At 39.7% G+C, this 20625-nt stretch overlaps 1 protein-coding gene across 1 annotated transcript; it reads left to right on the top strand.

Moving 5' to 3' along the window:
- Positions 1–2378: 2378 nt before the first annotated feature.
- Positions 2379–19958, top strand: EED (embryonic ectoderm development). The gene is made up of 12 exons (XM_058825635.1): positions 2379–2509; positions 5255–5407; positions 10637–10729; positions 11631–11696; positions 12382–12507; positions 12626–12707; positions 14278–14369; positions 15237–15370; positions 16472–16577; positions 17365–17523; positions 18064–18137; positions 19176–19958. The coding sequence occupies exons 1-12, from the start codon at positions 2390–2392 to the stop codon at positions 19300–19302; spliced, it is 1332 nt and encodes a 443-aa protein (XP_058681618.1). The 5' UTR covers positions 2379–2389; the 3' UTR covers positions 19303–19958.
- Positions 19959–20625: the final 667 nt, after the last annotated feature.

Raw genomic sequence — 20625 nt, 5'->3', positions numbered from 1 at the left:
ACCACAGTGGCTGCAAAATATCTTGTGTTGAAGGAATTTGCAACTGGACTCAAGGAGGCCTTGAGGAACGGGCTTTAACTGTCCCTACTTTGAGCAGGGCACGGAGATGATGAGCTTTGGAGGTTTCTTCCAACCTCCAGGATCCCATGATTCTGTGAAGAAGCTTGCCTGGTAGAGAATGAATGAAAAGTGTGAGACTGATCTACTTTCAATCCATATATATAAAAAAGTATTTCAAGGTCCCTGAATGATCCAGAAATATTGTGGTACCTATTAAAAAAAACCCAAAACTATCCAAAACCAGACTATTAAGACCCCATGTCTTCGATGCATTCCAAAGTTTTTTTGACATTTATTATTGCAATCCTATGAGAACTTATATGTGGCAAGAGTCTTTCCATATATATTAAATCCAGCCTCCCAAGTACCCACCATGTATTTTTAAAATACCATTAATTCACTACTTAAAACTGACTGCAGATTAAAAAAAAAAATGTTCTCCTGTTTTCCTCTATATACTATATCAAAGGCCCTATTACTTCTTAGTTAATATGTGTATGGTACTTATATAGCAGTATTATACTAATTAAACAAATAATGAACTATATTTTTTCATAGTATCCCTCTGGGATATAAGAAATGTTTCTCACATAGCACTGTTGAGAAACTGAGGCAGAGAAAAGCATGGAGGCTTTCCAAAGAGAATCTCAGCAGAGCACAAATTGGAGCAATTTCCCTGAACTTTCAAGCTTATGTTTAACCATACAACTAACTCTTTAAATAGAAGCTAGATGAAATGTACTGACATTTGGAAACTGAGCTCCCCTGGTACACTTTCATGTCTTTCAAGAAAGTGAAAGAAAAGCAAGTAGTTAAGACTAAAAAGTGTCTCCAGAGGGAAGCAGAGCTATCACCTTGGGATGGAAGCTATCTCCTTTTCCCCAGCATCTAGAAGATAGAAGACACAGACCTGCCAGGCCACAGCTGTTTGTGAGGGATATGAACTGATTGACTCTGGGAGTGGGTGAGGAACCTTTCTGCATGCTGGCCATGAAACACAGGCTGGCTGAGGCTTCCACTTTCCTGGTGAGCTGGTGAAACGTGGTGGAGTCGAACGTGCAGCTCAGCTGGCCGTCTGGAGCATGTCAGCTGACAGCTGCAGGGCAAAGGGGAGCTGTCTTCTCCCCAGTAGCTCCAGGGCACCCACAGGGAGAAGTTCAAAATTCTCTCTGCTGAAAACTTGGTGCCTGCCCTTCTTTCAACAAATCTGCAGCACAGTCATGCTTTAGTCTTCATTACAAGACATCAGTCCAAAAAAATCCTGCTGTATTTTAGAAACAAACCTGTATATTTTCCCACAAACACTTCTAACAAAACCTCTGTCTTGACAGCACAGACCTATGGAGGGCTTTTACCTGTAAACTACCACCTTTTGCTATATGTTGTGTAAAGCTTCATTGGAGCCTACACTTCTGCAGAACTGAGACTGTTTATTGCTAATTTATTGCTATAGAACATGTACCATTTGAAGCATATCTCTTCTTCCTCTTTATCTCTGAAGTTCATGTGAGATTATATTTTATACACAAGGCATGGTTAACTTCTCTCACTGCCCTCAAAGCTCTTTTGACACTGGAATGTCTCCCTCAGGGAGAAAAGACTTGTTTCTGCCTCTACAAGTATAGCAGATAAGATGCTGTGCCTGTGGGCAGATTACTTTTCCCCATTGTTAGAAGGTTGGGTTTGGTTTTGTTTTTTTACTCTTCATAACTATTATGACTCCGGGACCTGTGGTTTGTCAATAAATAAGTGAACAAACAAAAACCTGCAAATGCAGTTATTTAATTTATAGCTGCAGAAGGAGCTTGCCGGAGACTACAGAAGTAGGAAGCAGAGAAGAGCCGTTCTTATCCGAAAACACTATTTGCAGACTGAAGGACTTTTGTGGAGCAAGAGAACACAAAAAAAAAAAAAAAAAAAAAAAAAGGAAGCCACAAAAACCCCCAACCCCAACAAACCCTTTGGGCATGAGAAAAGAAGGACAGAGAGGTGGGTGACACCCGCGGCGAAAGCGGGTTTGTGTCTCCGCCGCACGCGTGCTCGGGCTGCAGGCAGCGCCGGCCAGGCGCCGCCACGCTGTGACCACGCGGCCTCGCTCCCGGCTGAGCCCCCAGGACGAGCGGGGTCCCTGCCGCCCGCCGAGCGCCCGGGGCGGCGGGCAGGGCGCGTTTCCAGAGGCGGGAAAGGCGATTTTCCAGCGGCGGGAAAGGCGCTGCTCCACCGGCCTGCCGGCTCCGGCCCGGCCAGCGCGCTCGCTTTACGGCACAGCCGTTCCGACCTCCCCGTCCGCGCTTTGCGGCTGCGTGGCGGTGGGTGGGGGGCGGGGAAGATGTCTGAGCGGGGAGAAGCCCCGGCGGCGGCGGCACCGGCGGGAGAGATGCCGGCGAAGAAGCAGAAGCTGAGCAGCGACGAGAACAGTAACCCCGGGGACCTGTCCGGCGACGAGAACGTGAGGCCGGGCGAGGGGGAGGCGGCACGGGTGGGGGGCTGGTGCGGCAGGAGCGCGCGCGCGGCGGGCGCGGGGCCTCGCGCCGGGGGCGGGCGGGAGCGCGGAGGGAGGAGGGGCCGCCCCCCCCCCCCCCGACCCCGCCGTGAGGGGACATCGGCCACCGACACCCCTCGGGTGTATCCCGGACGGGAGCGGGGGCAGAGGGAGAAGGGGTCTCAGCTCGGTGGCCGCCTCTCGGGGCCGCCGGAGGGAGGCCCCGGTGGGAGAGACCGGGGAGGGTCCGGGGGAGAGACTCCCGCTTTGCCTCCACGTGGGTGAAGGTGGATTTGAGGCCCAGACTGCGAGCGGGCTCGGTCTCTAACTCTGCTTCAAACCATAAGACTTTTTTTTTTTTTTTAATTTCCCTGCAAATCAGCAGCATTTTCCATCTTTCTTGCAGTTTTGCATTGCGTGTCTTCACTGTCACGCTGTAGACTAACAAGTTTATGTGTGCAGCCTTTTGGTGAATGAGGAGTAGGAGATGGTGCTCGTAAACTACTCCCGGCAGAAGGCAGCAGGGATGGGGTCCGTAGTCTCTAAGTCAGGTGAAATTCTAGTGCTCAGAGCAAAGGTAATGTGATTGATGTAGAATAACTTTATATCTGAAAGGTAAACTTAAACTAAGGTATCGAGCAGTCACTTTATGTAGTTGCTGGTGTGGAGAGAGTTGTGCAGTTACGGCGTGTGTATTTTGTAGTGTCTGCACTTTTTCAGCAAGTGAGGGATATGGACCACATTCTCCACAACCTTTGGAAGTGGTGCTTGTGAGGTGACAGGCAGGTTTGAGATGTTCCACAGTGCTACTCTTTGTTTTTTTTTTTAATAGCTTAGCAGCATTCGTGGATCCAAGTATAATTTGGTGACAGATGTTCAGGCTTAATTTGTTGTCAGTTGTAGGCTATCACTGAGCATGGAATAGGTTGCCCCATCCCTGGAGATGTTTAAGGCCAGTCTGGATGTGGCTCTACACAGCTTGCTCTAGTGAAAGGTGTCCTTGCCCATGGCAGTGGGTTGGGCTAGACAATCTTTAAGGTCCCTTCCAAGACAACCACTCTGATTATACAATTCTCTGATTCTCTGTGTGTTGCCTCAATGGTGAATGGATTCCTTTTTCAAGAGTTTGTTACTGGACTCCACTACTCCTGCAAGATGGGGGATTCTGTTTAAAAGTTGACATAATGATGTTGATTTGGAGAAAGGGTGTGTTTTGCTCTGCAGGTGTCCTGTGTGCAAGTTTGTTGGTTATGCAGTAGTTGCAGATACCTGGTATAGTTCACCACACCAGCTGCCTGGTGTTCTCACGTGGGCAATATCTGTCTAGTCCAGAGAAAACTTCAGTCTTGTCGAGTATTAAAGTTCTGGCAAATGTGCTTGGGAGATGAGAATTTGGCAAACTCTGAAATTTTTTTAGGGTAAAGGAGAAGAAACAGGAAAACTTAAAACTGTAAAATTGGTTATGAATATTAGTGGAGGGGTTGGCTCTTTTAGGGGTCCAATGTGAAGGGAATGACTCCAGATTTGGGCAGTACACTTATGGGCTTGTGTGGCATCTTTCCTCCTTTTTGTCCTCTGAACGTCCTGTCTTTCAGAGTTGTTGGGCAAACAAAGACTAGTACACCTCTTCAGGCTTCTGGTAATAGAGACATGAAACTGGGACAAAGAATGAATGTTTGGTGGGAAGCAGTGTATTAATGTTTGTAGTTGACCTCATTCCATATTCCTAGTGCAGTTCCTAATGCAGCTTTGTGAATCCCCTACAGTGACAGGCTGTTGTCTGCCTGTCTCCCTTAGTTCAGCTCTAGAAATTACCTGGCCTGGGATGAGTTGTTTTCCCTCCACTAGTCTGAGGAAAGTGAATGGACTATCAGAAAAAATGGGAAAAGTTGATTTTTAACAAGCTGAACATACTCACACAGAAGCACAGAGTGGGCAGATACAATGCAGGTGAAGGTGAAGTGCTCTGTGATAGGTGGTGCAGGGAAGTGTCCTTTTAACCAGGGCCCTGCAGTCAGACCACACAGGAATTTGTAGTTTCTGCTGATTGTCCAAAGCTGATATAAAATCTCAGCGGCTGGACAGAGTGTTTTGTGTATCCTCTTTTTTTTTCAATTTTCCCCATTCTTATCTTATGATAATGGTTAGAGGGCCAGTTGGATTAGTTAGCTGATCAGAATTTAGCTTTTAGTGGAAACAAGTAAATGTCTGTGGAAAAGAGTAGGAGGGAGAGGAGGGACTTTGTCTTCTGCTGTTGATGCTGAACCGTGCTGTGAGTACAGAAGCCTCAGAATGGCTCGGTTCTTGGTAAGGACAAGCCTCATGTTTTTACACAAGCAACTCTTCTTCAGTACTTCAGAAATACTCATTTCATCTGGATCAAAGATGTTTTCTAGGGGAAGCAGCTGCTTTATCTCTAGACATTTTCTTGAGAGCAGCTACCAGTATTCTGAAGAAACATCACTAGATCACAGTTCATATCTCTCCCTCTTGGATTAGTCCTCATGTGATTCATGTTCTGTTTCTAGAGAAGAATGCTACTATGCTGGCATTAGATTAAAATACATGAATCTAAATAACACCAAGTCCTGGGAGATCTGTTCATATGAATGACAAGAAAAAGTGAAAAGGCCAAGTGCTGTAAGATCAGTTGAATGTATCCAGCAGTTATGGTCTCTGTGTGACATTCTGTATGATTCTGAATGTTTTCAGGATGATGCTGTCAGCATTGAGAGCGGTACTAACACCGAGCGCCCTGATACGCCAACAAACACTCCCAATGCACCAGGAAGAAAAAGCTGGGGGAAAGGAAAATGGAAGTCGAAGAAGTGCAAATATTCCTTCAAATGCGTAAATAGCCTCAAGGTAGGTATGCGTGAGCTTCAGGGAATGCTGGGCATCACTTACTGGCAGCAATGTTAATGTTGGCTGTGAGACAGCCTCAAGCTAGATACTTTTAAATATCTTTAAGCAATTATGTTTCCTGCTGATTTGAAGCAGTTACCTTTCTTGCTTGGAATAGCCAAAGTTTTGAAGAAAAAGGATATTGAGAAATAGGAAATAGTAGATATGCTGCAGTTAACCTTGTTTTTGTAGAGTTTGCAAAGCTTTGTGCGATGCTATGATTAGGTATTTCATTGAAGCTGTAGATGCTAGAGAAATATAAGGAGTTGGATAAACAAATTGAACTAAAACAAAACCTGTGACAACTCCATGCAAAGCACAGAACCTGCTCAGATTTCTGTATGTGTTGAAAAAAAACCAGAACAACTCCACCCAACAGTCTTAAAGTAGCTTTTTCCTCACACTTAACCAGATCAGGTATTTTCTATCCCCTGGCAATATCATAACTACTGTATAGTGCAATTTGGTTCATTTATTGTGAGCATTGGGATCATGTGTTAGCACCTGATTCAGGCAGTATGTGTCTTCCCATGTAACACCTGGTGGTTTTAAGAGACGTGGATTCATGGTCTTTACTCCTTGTTCTGCTCTTTTAGCATAGTGCTGTTTTCCTCTGCACTGGTGACAGACTGCGGTGAACTGAAGGAGTTTTCTCATTCATGACTATTTTACTCTGTCAGGATGTTCTTCTTTTTCTCATTTCTCTGCTTTGTGTGGGATATTTATGTGGCAAGATGGGAGTTATGGCAAGCTCTGTGAGGATCTGTGTAGCTCAGCAGTGGATATTTTCTGCAGAATTGCTCTAAGAGTATTTTTTCATTCCCCCTATGCTTAACTGTGGAGCTGTGCTGATGTGGCTCCGTTTCTGAGCTTTGTCTTCAGGCTACTGTAGTGAGACACTGGGGTACCTGAGTGGGAGGAGATAAAAGGTTTGGAGCATGGAAACCTTCTCAACGAGCTTTGCCACTGGAGAAATTGCCACATGAAGTTACACTGACAAAGGTGTCTGGGAAACAAATTGATCTTATTGTATTCTTGAAGTATAAAGATTGCCTCCATGCCTTTGAGGGTGTAGGAGGAAGGGAAGTTGTTTCATTTCACCAAGGTAGGCAGCAGTTCCTGTGAGTCGCCCCCGCGGATGGTGCTATTTGCAGCTCCAAGTCATACTTCAAACGCAGACACCGGCCTTTGGACACCCAAACTTTTAACAAGTTCTGAGCTTTGTTACTCATGCTTGTTTTCTGTCTGCAGACAAAAAGGGTTACTGCTTTCCAAGTGTCTTCTGGGAAAAGGTAACATTCCCTCACTCCACTGTCAATCCCGACCCTACTGCAGGGTGATCCAAAAGACCAAGCTGTGAAACTAAGCAATCCCTGACTTCCTTGGGTTTGGATCAGGGCTGGAAACAGATTCCTGTGCAAGTGGAATCAAGCTGTGAGGGAGTAAATGTAGCATTTCAATTAAGTGGGGTATTATTATTAGCTTTTTTCCCCTGTTTCTCTTTGATCTGAAAGTAATGGTAATAATAAGATATATGCATGTTAGTCAAAGACCTAGGTAGCAGCCAAATTTGGTTTTTTACTTCATGACTGAGGAAACCTCTCTTCCTTTTCCTGCTCTTCCATACTAACTTTGCAGAGATTCTGGTGAAAATTCTAATGATTGAATGTTGTATGTGGGTTTAGTACCATGTCATATATATCCCCTAGTTTATATGATTTTGAACTATGCTGCAAGATGCAGGTATTGAAGGTAATGAAGGGTCAACACGATTTAAAGATTCTTTAGGGGTGTATAAATTACGTGTTTTTCCACTTCTGTACTTTTGGTTTTCCCATCTTATTTTGTTTTTTAGTTTTTTCCTTTGGGAAGCAAATATGGCCATTACTGTCTGCTTTGAGTGTTAAATGGTTATGACTCAGCCTGAAAAACTCAGTGCTTGCTAAATATGTGTTTTAAACACTACTTTGGGAGTTATTTTGGGTGAAATTTAAGCATCAGGAAAACAAAAATAATGGAGAGAAAATGGAAAATCTTGGAAAATGTCAGGAAATAAAAAAATGCCTTTTTACTTTATGAAGTACTAAGTTACTTGTCAAATGTACTGAGAAATCTTTGCTTTCTGTGGACTGAATGGGAATGGGGTTTATAAATGAGCATATACAGCTAACAGCTAGCACAGTTGCACATCCTCATATATCCATCTGTATCTTGCTGATAGATCTTTTGGCAGAAAACTTTTGCTTTGTTGTGCTCCCTTTATAGCAATGCAATTATTTTCCCTACCCTTTACTTCTGCTTAGGGTGTGTGCTTAAGTTCTAAGCAGCCTGGTGTTGTCTCAGCTTCTCCTTGCTGTCCCCTGAGCTGGGAACCAGTATGCAATGCCATGCAGAATTCTAGCTTGTTGGTGTGTAATGGAAACTAAATGTCACTACACCCACTGCCCACAATGGCTTACTTCCACTTCTGGGAACTGGAAATGCACGTGTGGGTTGTTGGTTCCCCACTGGCAGTGTGGGTGACACAGATTAAAAGGCATTCATGCAGGTGATTATTTTTGCCATTGTAATGACTTCACTGCTTTCTGTCTAAAACCAGGTCTGGTCTTACTCTTTGATTGAACCCAAGTTGGTGTTGAGTGAGTAAGGCTGGAATTCATTATTGATTGTTTATTTATTTGCTTTTGTAGCAATAGGTCTGTTTTCTTCTCTGCCTTCTTCCTCTAGTGCATGAAGAACCTGGGTACTTTGGGTTTCGTGCCCTTTATTCATAGCAGGGACAAGATGGCATTTCACAATTTCACTTTTGGACGGGTATCTGGGTCACTTCTGTCGGTACAAACCAGTGTCAGATTTGTGTCACATACTTGGCATCTGAGCATAACCATCATGTACGGCACCTAGAATACAATGTTTTGGAAAATCTCCTTCATTGTTTAGCACTTGGGATAAAAATTAGAGCAGACAAGTATTTTCAAAATAGCTATGTGCTGTCTCTGACCACTGGGGATGTTAGGAGTTTAAATAGGAGCAGAGCTTCTGCAGATACCCTGGTATCTTCCTGCAGGAGCCTTTGCCTGGCTGCTTCATCCATCAAACACCAGCAGAACTGCAATATGTACAGTCAGGCTCCTGGAGATTGTAGCACTTGGTGTGAGAAATGTAGTGTGGGTGAAGTAAGTAGACTAAAGACCTTTGTCTTGCAGAGTAATTTTTTCCAGGGAAATAGGTTTTCTTTGAAAAAGCTTGCAAAATACTTTAGGTATGTACTCTAGTATAAAAATGTGGAAACAGTGTTGCACTCTGTTATATATCTCTACTTATCACCTTAGTCTGGGTCCTACCTAGAAAATCAGAAATTTATTGCAACGTATGCTGGAAAAATATCCTGTCTTGAGGGTGAAAAACATACGGCTTTTCACTTTCCATGTTTTGTTAAATTTGTCAGAAACAGGGTGTATAACAGAGAGCAAGGTTGTTCCAGAAAAACAAATGCAAAACCTGCTAATATATCTCTGTAATAAAGCAGTGGGAGCCCATGCATTTTACCTGTATTATCTTCATGTGATATGTCAGAAGCACTCACTGTTCAGCAGCAGGAACTCCTTCAGGCAGAAATTTGAAACCAAGTTGTTAGTATTAGTGGAAAAACTTTATTAAGCATTTCCAGTTTGATCTCTCAGCCATTCTCTTCAAACAAGACTTAAATACACTCAAAATTTTAGGCTACCAAGTAAAATTAATAAATTTCTTGCTAAAAAGTAAAATTAATAAATGTATTGCACACCAAAAAATCGTGGCCATGTGTATGCAATATTATGGCTTATGGTTTTCCTCATTCTTCATTTCTAGTTCAACTGTAATGCTTTGCAGGTACTGAATTCCTGCTTTTTCCTTCTGTCCTGGGGTTACTAAGAGCCCTGCTGCTTTTCCCTTTCTTAATATCCTATATTCCTCATCTCATGAAGCCATTAGTTTGTGCTTTTGTGTTATGATCAGTAATACTTTGAGTTAAGCTTTGAACAATTCTTTTTAATCTGTATTGAGCTTTGAATGTTATCTGTCTTAAGAATTGCAGGAGGCCCTTAATCTCTGAAAGATTTTCTGCTCTCTCTTTCTAGCTCTTCTAGTTATTTCTGTTAATAACAGATACTGCCTTTGTCAGTAAATAATGCTATTTAAATTTTTTCCAGACTTCCTTTACTTTTCTTTTACTAAGGAGTGTTAGACTCCCTACTCACACCCCCTCCTCGAATTTATTCCTTGGTTTTGGATAGGCCAGAGCTGCCAGGGCTGGTACTTCTGGTGTTGTCTCTGAAGTGCTGCCATTTGAAGGTTGCTGAACAGCCATCATGAGACACTTCCTTCCTGCCTGCACTGTCCCAGACAGTCCCCTGTGGGGAGGCACTTTAATGAACATTATTCTTGCTGAAAACATCCTGTCAGGACAGGCCAAAATACTGTTATCAATTATTAACAAGCACCACCATATTCATCACAATTCATAAACATACCTCCTTTTTTTTTTCTCTCAAACTGATGTAAGTTGTATAAAAATAATACTTGGCATTTCTCTGGTAACTATTTGTAAAACATCTGAAAACATTTTGTAGACATGAACTTTGTAGCAGTATTGTGACACACTGGAGAGAGTTCCTTGTGTCTGTGACAAAGTTACAAGACCTAACTGTAATGTAATAGTGAAATGTGGCTGTTTTCCATCCTTATACCAATATAATTCTTCTCTCTCCTGGTAATTCTTCTCTGTGAAGTTGCAAATCCTTGTGTATAAGTAATTATGATAGAAAATTACCTTAGATGCAGAGTTTGCCTTACTGAAAATTGTAAACCAAAATACTAGAGCTGCAAGTACAGCTTGGGAGTTCTGCCAGCTTGTAGGCATGACTGAGACAACAGTTCTTCCCATTTACTTTTTAAAAGGTTGGTAGAGAAAGAAAAGGGAGGTGTGTGTTTGTCAGTATTCCTTTAACCTCCCTTTAAGACAGCCAAGTTAAAATGTGGCGTTACAAAACTATGATTGTTAACTGTTCACTGTCTAAAATTATACTGGCTGTGAACCCATTACTTTGAGGAGGGAAAATTGTCAGTGAAACTGTTGAATTTCACAGCAATGATGTGCTTGTGGGTTTTGCTGGGTTTTTAATCTCTAAACTTACTTTGCACGTATAGGAGGACCATGGCCAGCCTCTGTTTGGAGTCCAGTTTAACTGGCACAGTAAAGAAGGTGATCCTCTTGTTTTTGCCACTGTAGGCAGCAACAGAGTGAGTAATCTGTTTTTCATCATACGCCCTTCTGTGTGGTTTTGCATGCATTCCTGTTTCCAGGCAATCCCTTTACCTGTGTTTGGTATGGACATGCAATACTTAATATAAACAGATGTATTTCTAAGATCTGTAGCATCTGTTATCTGGGAGAGCTGCATCCTTTGGATTATTCCATGAAGTCATGTTAGCTATTTGGTAATTAAGCAATGGAATAAAGAGAAAAGTCTTACAGTAGTATGCATATGGGATAAGGAAGAGAGGTGCTTAAATGTATCTTCTCAATAAAATTACTCTTCATAATTAATGTACTCATATATACAGGATGAGAACTGTCTGCAACAGTGGCTGGCTGATGCCAGCCAGCTCAGTAGCTAAATTCATGGCCTGTGTGGAGGGAATTTATAGACATCCTCTGAACAATGTTTCATGTCATTTCAGTCTTGAAAATAACCCCTGAGAAGTGCATTTTATGCAAGTGTTGTGAATAAATAAGAAGTGTTTCATTTCTAGCTTTGTTCTGCCTGGCAAGTCACCAGAAACACTAAGTTTAAGCAAGGTATCAATGACTCATTACAAGACCAAGTCACATTAGAGATAACTGTAATAATTAATTCCAGCAAGAGTTTATCTTATTATTAAGGCAATTCAAATAATAGACTTCAGTATCTGGGAAGGACAGCTGACAAGTCCTGGAATGGTGCTTTAATGAAACTGCCATGGGCATTCTTTTATCAAACCATTTCCACCTGGTAAACAAATGGATGATGGATGAAATCTAAACTATAGAGGCACTCTCCCTCTCCCCATCAGGCAATCAATGGATTGGGTGCATGTGATTTCTTTTTGAAATATTACAACTAAGCAGCAGTCTCTCCACTTACTTATATTTTTTCTCCAGGTTACTTTATATGAATGTCATTCCCAAGGAGAAATCCGTCTGTTGCAGTCTTACGTGGATGCTGATGTATCCTTTTAAGTTAAATACCCATGTGTTTGCTGTGTTTCTTTATGAAAAACCAAGAGGCTTTGGAGGAAAAAACATGAAAATGTTTTGTCTGTGATTTAATACTTTGCTCATGTGGTGCATTCTTTATGTTAGGTCCAAGTCTTGCCTCTTTCCCACATCCTAGAATCCCTCCTATTGAAAAAATGTTAAAAACGCAGACTCAGGGATTAGACTGTATTAAAATATTTGAAAACTGATTCTCCATCAGTTTAATCTTCCCAACACTAATATTTGTATAATATTTCCCTGCTTTACAGTGTTTCCCTGTGAATTGGAACTGACTTTAAAGCATAACAATTGCGTTTCATGCTCTGAAGTGTTAATAATTTGTGTTGATCGTTTGCAGTACAAAAGTCATTAACTTGTGAACTTGGTCATGATTCATTATTCCCAATGAAAGGTGATGCTATGAAAGAGAAGGTGTTCCTTTTATGTTATGGAACAGGAGTGAGGAAATGAACATCTGTAGAAAAGGTGATGTTGCTGGTATTTGCAGGTGTATAACTGAATGTGTTTTTTTCTTATTGGATCCCACAGAGACTCCTGGGCACTTAAATAAAATAGCTACAGGTTTGTTTAAAATATAATGTTGTAAAAAAAAATCTCCTGTTTGTTCTGTGATCCTTAACTTGTGGCATTGTAGGCAGATGAAAATTTCTATACCTGTGCATGGACATATGATAGCAATACAAGCCATCCTCTTCTGGCTGTGGCAGGATCCAGGGGTATTATTAGGATAATTAATCCCATTACAATGCAGTGCATAAAGGTGAGTGTTCACAACTTTAGGATACAGCTTGTATTTTAGTAAGGTATGACACTTTTTTATTCCAAGTACATGTAAACATGTGGAGAAATGGTAACTTGGTCTCTGAATTCTATCCCAGCACTATGTGGGCCATGGAAATGCAATCAATGAACTGAAATTCCATCCAAGAGATCCAAATCTTCTTTTATCTGTAAGCAAAGGTGAGGAAAAACCTCTGTTGTTTTTTGTATAAATGGGGATACTTTGGGTTGGAGTTTGGTCTTGAATGTGGCCAAAAACTTCCATGAATTTTTTTTTTTTTTTATGAATAGCACTGAACAAGCTCACTTTGAAAGTTGAGAGCAAATCATGCTTTTACATGGCTATATATTTTATACCTACTAAATCCATGGCCTGCAACCATAACTCCAGCTATGATGCAAAGGGATTGTGAATAGTGCTGCTTTTTAGGAAAGAAGAATCCTGAGCCTTGGGTTTGCTCTTTACTTTCTGACAGTTAATTGAAGTTTTTTCAGTTGTTGAATCACGTTGCCATCTAGTGGGGACCTCTTAACGTTGCAAACAGCATTCACCATCCTGTTCACGGGGAAAAAACTTGCATTGTCTGTTGCTTGGGAACTTTAATTGGACTCTGTGTAAAAAGCATTTTAGTCAAGGAAGTTTTTGGTGTAGTGTCTTATGGGCTTGTCCAGAAAATTCTAACAGTCACAACTTCCTGATCTTGACTGTTCTGTTAAGTAAGGGAATGATCTGCCACAAGGAGATAGCCTTCAGGAATTTTTGAGTTGGAAACATTCACTTAAGGGGACTTTTGACTTTAGTATATTTGAACTTACTGATGAAGCTATATGAGAACAGGAGTTGGGAAGCTCTCTGATGCTTGTAATGGTCAATGTGGTGCTGTGGGTCTGTAAACATCCAGTTGCTGTGTATTTTTTAGGTTCTCTTTGTAATAATGTTTTGACATCAGCCATAGTACTAAAAGTTTTAATGTGCAATCTCTGGACCAGGTGCTATTGCTGAGAAGGCACATGGCAGGAGAATATTTGGGCTGTTAGAACTGCTTGGCTGAGAGATTATTAAAAAGGGAGGAAAACATTTGGGACTGCGTGGCCACCTGTTTCCCTGCTGGGATTTTGGGTGTTGCTGTAATTCAATGCAATGTACTTGTGGAATCCAACAGGGAAGTACTCTAGAGGTTCCCATTTCCAAATGGGAGATACGCTAGAGGTTCTTCATTACAAATTGTTAAAACTTTCTTCAAGTAAGTGGATTAGTCTAATTGACTTTAGACTACATATTATGTATGTAAACAGTTTTTCTCTCCCTTACTGACTGTGGTTCACCAAGAATAATGTCCTAAAAGTTAAAGGATGGAAAATCACAACTTTTCTGAAAGTTGATTAGAATGGCAGAAAGGAATTCTAGCATTTTTTGATACATAAAATTGTTCTTATGACTGACTAAAAGCATATTTGTCAGATCAGACTTTCCTTTGCTTTTTGGATGATCTAAAGATCCAAGTGTGTTTTTGCTAGAAACTTTCCCTAGGGAAGGGGGTGGGCACACTTTTTCAATTACAGAATTACTTTTAACAGTAAGTTAGTTATAATAGCAATTTCAGTTAATGCAGTTCTTTTGTTTCTAACAAAAAAAAAGAATTAAGTGCATTTTTGACCTAAAAATCTGTTACTTAAAGTGATTAAGATGAAATATATTATTCAAATGTGCATATAAAAAGCAGCATGTAATTCTATTTGTTCTTTATAGATCATGCATTGAGACTGTGGAACATCCAGACAGACACGCTGGTTGCAATATTTGGAGGAGTAGAAGGGCACAGGGATGAGGTGTTAAGTGCAGTAAGTGGAAGACTGTGGGTCAGTGATTTAGATTTACAAAGGGTAGTAAGCACTTCCTATCCTTTTGTGCACTGTTTAGATATTATAGCTACTTTAAAATAACCACCTGGAAGTGCATAAATACTGTTTTAAGGGGATAGACAGCTTTAAATGTCAGGTGGTTTGGTTGATGTGGCCACCTCTTATAGACAGGATCTGTGTGTTTCAGTAGCTGGTTTACTCACAGTGCAGCCTAGAAGTGAGCAAAATAGGGCTCAGTGGGGCTAGAAAGAGTAAAAACATTTCATGATAGTCCCACTTTTGAAGGTCTTGAGTTCTCATCAAGTCAAAGCAGCATAAGCAAATAAACCTGGAGAGACATGGTGGTGAAGGAAAGAAGTTGTTCAAGTTAAATTGTTTTTCAGTGGCTGTGAACAGACACTGGTACCCAGCAAACATCAACTAGAATAGTTAATTTTTAATATGCTGTTCTTAAGAGCTCTTTCCATTCCTGTTACCTGACCTGTTGTGAAAGGTGAGGGGTGCATCTGGAGGAAACCTGACACTTATTAATCACCCATGTTGTAGCCCTGGAATTCTGCCAAAGTTGCTCCTAGGGAACTTAGTGAAGGAGGAGAACTAGCTGTAGATTCACTCTCAGTGCTGTTGAATATGTCTCTCTTGAGAGAGACTAAATATAATAATTAAGATGCTGTGCTGCTTTGCAGTGAGCTGGATTACATTCTTAGTGTTTTTCTATTTGAAATATTCGGTTTTATTGCATGCTCTATGCATAAAATGCTGTTTTGATGGAAATGATGGAATAAAATCTGAGTTGACATAATGCAGCGTAGAGTGGGAATGTTCAAAATTATTTTATATACATAGGATTACGATCTTCTTGGTGAAAAAATCATGTCCTGTGGGATGGATCACTCTCTAAAACTCTGGAGAATTAATTCAAAGAGAATGATTAATGCTATCAAAGAGTCTTATGAGTACAACCCAAACAAAACCAACAGGTATGTAGTCTTCATCTCCTTGTCTGTCTTTACAACACATGAATACTCCTATCAACAGTCCAGGTTAATTCCTTTCCATGTTGGGAGTTTTTGGGTAGTGATGTGGATGCTGAATCTCACTAGATTGTGTGTCTTATTGTTGTTTGCTTCACTGGAATTTTATTGAATTCTGATTCAAAGTCCCAATTTTTTTTATTTTTAAATATCTCAATTATTTCTTATTTCCTAGACTAGAAAATATCTAAAATTATTATCTTAAGGCTTGTATTTCATGCATTTCAAGATGTCAGTATTTTTTCTTCATATCATCTCATCTCAAAATTTCTAGAAGGGAATCAAATCTGTGTAATTAAATGTGTCAAATAATCTTATATTGAGTAGCTAATTATTGTGTATTATTTTACTTTGGGGTGGGGAAAAAACCATTTACATAGTAATAACTTTAATTTTCATCATTCTCTGGTTTGACCTCAGCTATGAGTAAATTATCAAGTAAACATAACAATTAGATATATGATAGATAAATCCTTCTTTATGAAGTTCTTCAACTTTTTGATCTTAACTTCCAGTTAAACCATTGAGAGAATTGAAGAGTCTAAAACACAGTGAACATGTTCAGCAATGAGACTAGCTGTGAAAATACTCTGGCTTTTTTTGGTAATGTTACCAAATATTAAATGATGCTTTTTAGCGTGCTTTCTTAAAATGATGATTTTTTTTTTTAAGTGTGCATTTCTATTTAACAATTTGGATGTTGCAGCAGCAGCATCAGGAAGACTGAGCTTTAATTAGTTCTTGAAGTATTTGGTGACAGGCATTGTATTCAGCATCTGAAGGAGTAGTTTTACTCAGCACTATCTCTGCACAGTCTTTTACATGAGAAACGTAGTTATTTCATTAGGAATGAGGATGAAAACAAGAACTGTTCTATTACTATTAAAAAGAAAAACAAGCTGCATACAAAATCTACTTTGTTATAAAACTGTTAAAAAGCTGGGCTTGTTCTTTTAACATTGAAATATGTTAAAACTGATTATTAAAAATTACACTTGTGCTTCTGCATTTATTTTTCTGAACCTCACTTGGCAATTTTCTCCATAGGCCTTTTGTTTCCCAGAAAATTCACTTTCCTGACTTTTCTACAAGAGACATACATAGAAACTATGTTGACTGTGTACGGTGGCTGGGAGACCTAATTCTTTCCAAGGTAATGCTGCATTTTTCAGCTGTGTTACATTTATTTGTTGGTCCTGAGGATCCTAAACCTTAGAAATTTTATTAGCTTGTGGATCTTAGGTTAAATTACTATCTTGTGTCAAATGATTTTGTGGAGTGTGCTGGGAATTTTGTCACCTGTTAGGATCTGTGGGTAAGCAGCTTATACTTAAAAAGCAAAATTCTTACTACAGCTGTACTTTGTTACAAGTAAAGGGTTTCTGGCTAACCAGGATCTGCACAGAACATATGGAAAGGGAATCTCGAGATACTATTTCGGGATCCTGCTAAAGAGTGAGATGAGGAGTAGCCATAATGGAGTAACTTTGATTTATGTGTTGTGTCCATTTGTAACATTGGCTTGCAGCTATTAAAGCAGGCAGTCCTCCTGCCTTGCTGCCAGCAATTGGTGAGTGCATCAACCTGTTGGTCAAAGGGATTGGGTAAACAATCCTCAAACCAATGGATGTTTAGGCTGCTTGTGAAATTGTGTTTGAGCCATCTGGGCTCTCCATCTGAAGCGGGAGGGAGGGCCCCTGCAGTCCCATTCCCTGGCAAAGCTGGGAGGGCATCGGGTTGCCAGCAATGGACAGTGACTGTTATTGGTGATGTGGCTGTGATCTAAGGGCAGAGGTGAGATTTTCAGTTCTATTTTCAGACACTTTTCATAGTGTCATTGGGGAAGATGTGAGATGAAATGTTTGCTTCTAGTTGGACTGATTCTGCAGTATAAATTACAGTATAAATTAGGTGATTTTTCTTTTCATTGTTTCACCCAGTCTTGTGAAAATGCCATTGTTTGCTGGAAGCCTGGCAAGATGGAAGATGATATAGATAAAATCAAGCCCAGTGAGTCAAATGTGACCATTCTTGGGAGATTTGACTATAGCCAGTGTGACATATGGTACATGAGATTTTCAATGGATTTCTGGCAAAAGGTATGTGTCTGACTTTGCTGTATTTGAAGGTGTGTAGCTTTTCATTGGTTACATGTTTATGGGTATAGGAAAGGTCTTGGTTCATGTGACATTTGAGAAACATCATGGTTTGCTGTAAGGGACATTATATGAACCTGCAGATTAAATTACTATCTTGTGTCAAATGATTTTGGGGAGTGTGCTGAGAATTTTGTCACCTGCCAGGGTGTGTGGGTAAGCAGCTTATACTTAAAAAGCAAAATTCCTACTACAGCTGCTACAAGTAAACAGCTCCAGATTTTTCATTCTGGGTTCTACCTGTGGGAAAAAACTCCATAAAAGAAATACTAATTATCCACCAGAAATAAGTTTCCTGATGTCTTCATCCCCTGTCTGCAGAGATTGTTCTACAGCCTTTTTGACTCCTCCAACAAACTTATTAAGTCATTCATGTTTAAATGTTCACACACAATTTATCAGCCCTAGAGCCTTTATAAATGTCTGACTTTATTCTTTAAGGGAATATTTTAAAACCTCTTTATCCTCTGCTTTCTTTTTAAGATGCTTGCTCTGGGCAATCAGGTTGGCAAACTTTATGTTTGGGATTTAGAAATAGAGGATCCACATAAAGCCAAGTGAGTACTTTATTTTGTTTTTGCTAAGACAGAGAGTTGGGCTCCTTTTCTTTTTTCTTTCCTGATTAGAGAGAAGTTCTTTACTGTACTACTTACTTTCCATGATAATTAGTAAGGAAATAAACATTGTGAGCCCCTGAAGGTTAATGTTTATTTTATCTCACTGATTTATAAATTATATTTTATTAATGTCAAGAGGTCCCAGTTGGATTGTGCTGCCTATTGTGCATAGATACAGTAAAAGGCAATTTATTTCTCACAGAGTTTTCGCTAATTGGGTGGAAATTTTGCAAAGCCATTAGGAGAAGATGTGCTAGGTGGGTGTAGCACATGACAAAGGCGAGATAGGTGACAGGACTGGACTAAAAAAGGAGGGTGTGAAGGTGAGCTATGAGCACAGTGTGGAGAAAACACTGTGGCTTTCCACTTCCTCAGCTGTGCTGCCAGGCAATTTCACAGCATGTCTCTTAGATACATATAGGTATGTATGTATGTATGTCTGTGAACATACAAATGCAAAAAAAGCCTGAACACAAAAAAAGGCCCCAAACAAAGCCACTCCCAAAAAACGTTGTATATAAAATGGATATAAATGCTTTATGCATTTTATTTTTATATACCCTATATGATGTATTATACATATCTTTATGTATTTATATATATAATTCATGTAAATATGTATAAATGAATACATTAATGTATAAAATTCCTGGAAGTGCAGCAGTCTTTAATCACATGATTCTGATTTTTCATTCCTAACCCTGTGAAATAACACTGATTATGAAGTCCTAAATAATGTGATTCAATAAGCTTTCAATCTTTGCTTCACTAAAAATTGGGTGGATGAGAAACAACTGTGGGTGAACAGGAAACTGCTGTCCCAAGTCCTCATCTGGAATACAAAATACACCGTGAAGGCCATAATCCTGTTGCCTTCAATTCTTCCTAGGTCACATAAATAAGGGATTACTGAAACAGTGCTCCCTAATGTAGTAGGAAGATTTAACACTGCAGCTGAATATTTTCTTTGCTTTCTAGGTGTACAACTCTTACTCACCCTAAATGTGTTGCTGCCATCCGACAGACCAGTTTTAGCAGGGACAGCAGTATCCTTATAGCTGTGTGTGATGATGCCAGTATCTGGCGCTGGGACAGATTACGATAAAGTACTTTTTCTTAATTCATAGAAGAAAATATATTTTCAAATTATAATATAGTCTGTTAACATGCTAGTACAGTAGATGCATTTAGTGTAGACTCTCTTGAAGGTTCAGCAGGCTGGAGCTGGACTTAGTGATGTTTACATTCTCTGTATTGTTCTGCTTGAAATTGCTGCTTTTAATAAAAAGAAGTATTTTTGTAAAGTTTTCTGAATTGTCCATATTAATTATTTCCCACAAGAAGCTTTCACTTATGGCCTAGGAAATTTCCTTGTTAGAGTTAACACATGAATGTATGTCAACTTGCTTGAAGAAGTTTTGTATATTTATGCTTGCAGTTGTATTTTGTGCCTTTCTTTATAAAACCTAATGAAGCTTTAATTCAGGGACAACACAAAGGAAATGCTACTCTTAAGAATATAATATAAACAATTGTTAAACAATTCCTAAAAATACTTTGAACTCATTCTTTAAGTTAGTTGCAGATTGAAATGGATTTAATCTTTTGTAATCTCAAACTGGTATTTGCTTCTCACCATATATGTTAATGACTAGTGGGGTAAAAACACTATTGGCTTTGTTTTATGGATCAGATTGTTCTGTTGATTTCTGTCTAGTTACTCCATTTATCTAAAAGTTAGTTTTTGGAAATATATTTTAATTGCCTCTATTGTCAGTATTCCCAAATAACCTCCTCAATGTTTTTACTTGCCTTAGGAATAATGAATTCTAAAATCAATCATATTTCATATAGGATTAAAATGTGTGTACAGTTAATAAAAATGAAAGGGGGAAATAGATAAGGTGGCAGAAATTATTAGCAGTGATAATCTGTGTTCAAAGCACTTGTGTGTCTCTTGTCAGCAGGTAGCTGAAATGCTCATGTCTGTGTTAAAAAAGTGGTCTGGGACATTGCTCAGTAGCTATGTGTACCTGAATGAGGAAGTAAATAACATTTATTGAGGCTGAACCATTTACATACTTTTTTTCCCTTTCCCTGCCCTTATCCTTTAACATAGCATATTACTTGAGAAGAATGTTCTGAGTTATGATGTAAATACAATTACACTGTTGTTGTTAGTATTATGGTGCCTTTCTGATCAGTAGATTAAGTAGTCCTGTCTGCTGCTGACTTATTAAGTGCATATCTGACTTTTCATTTTTCAAGATACTGCTTTTTTCTGTTTGTTACAGTTTGGGAAGCTTGTAAATGCTCTAGTTAGATAAACTACCTGTTCAGTTGGAAGTAATATGACTAAACTAGTTTTGATTTGTGTCCTTGGAAACCTGAAAAAAATGAAGCCCAGAACAACTGACTGACAAGCAGT

This window comes from Ammospiza caudacuta, chromosome 2, assembly GCF_027887145.1.
Source record: "Ammospiza caudacuta isolate bAmmCau1 chromosome 2, bAmmCau1.pri, whole genome shotgun sequence".
Taxonomy (NCBI): Eukaryota; Metazoa; Chordata; class Aves; order Passeriformes; family Passerellidae; genus Ammospiza; species Ammospiza caudacuta.
Note: the sequence above shows the minus strand (reverse complement) of the source record. Positions and strands in the feature narration are given on the sequence as shown.

What these genes read in the sequence shown, in the direction of transcription:
- EED (XM_058825635.1), top strand. Translation starts at nt 2,390, where the DNA reads ATGTCTGAGCGGGGAGAAGCCCCGGCGGCGGCGGCACCGGCGGGAGAG. An exon ending in ACCTGTCCGGCGACGAGAAC is followed by an intron (nt 2,510 to 5,254) that starts GTGAGGCCGGGC and finishes GAATGTTTTCAG; the next exon opens with GATGATGCTGTCAGCATTGA. An exon ending in AGTCTTACGTGGATGCTGAT is followed by an intron (nt 11,697 to 12,381) that starts GTATCCTTTTAA and finishes GTGGCATTGTAG; the next exon opens with GCAGATGAAAATTTCTATAC.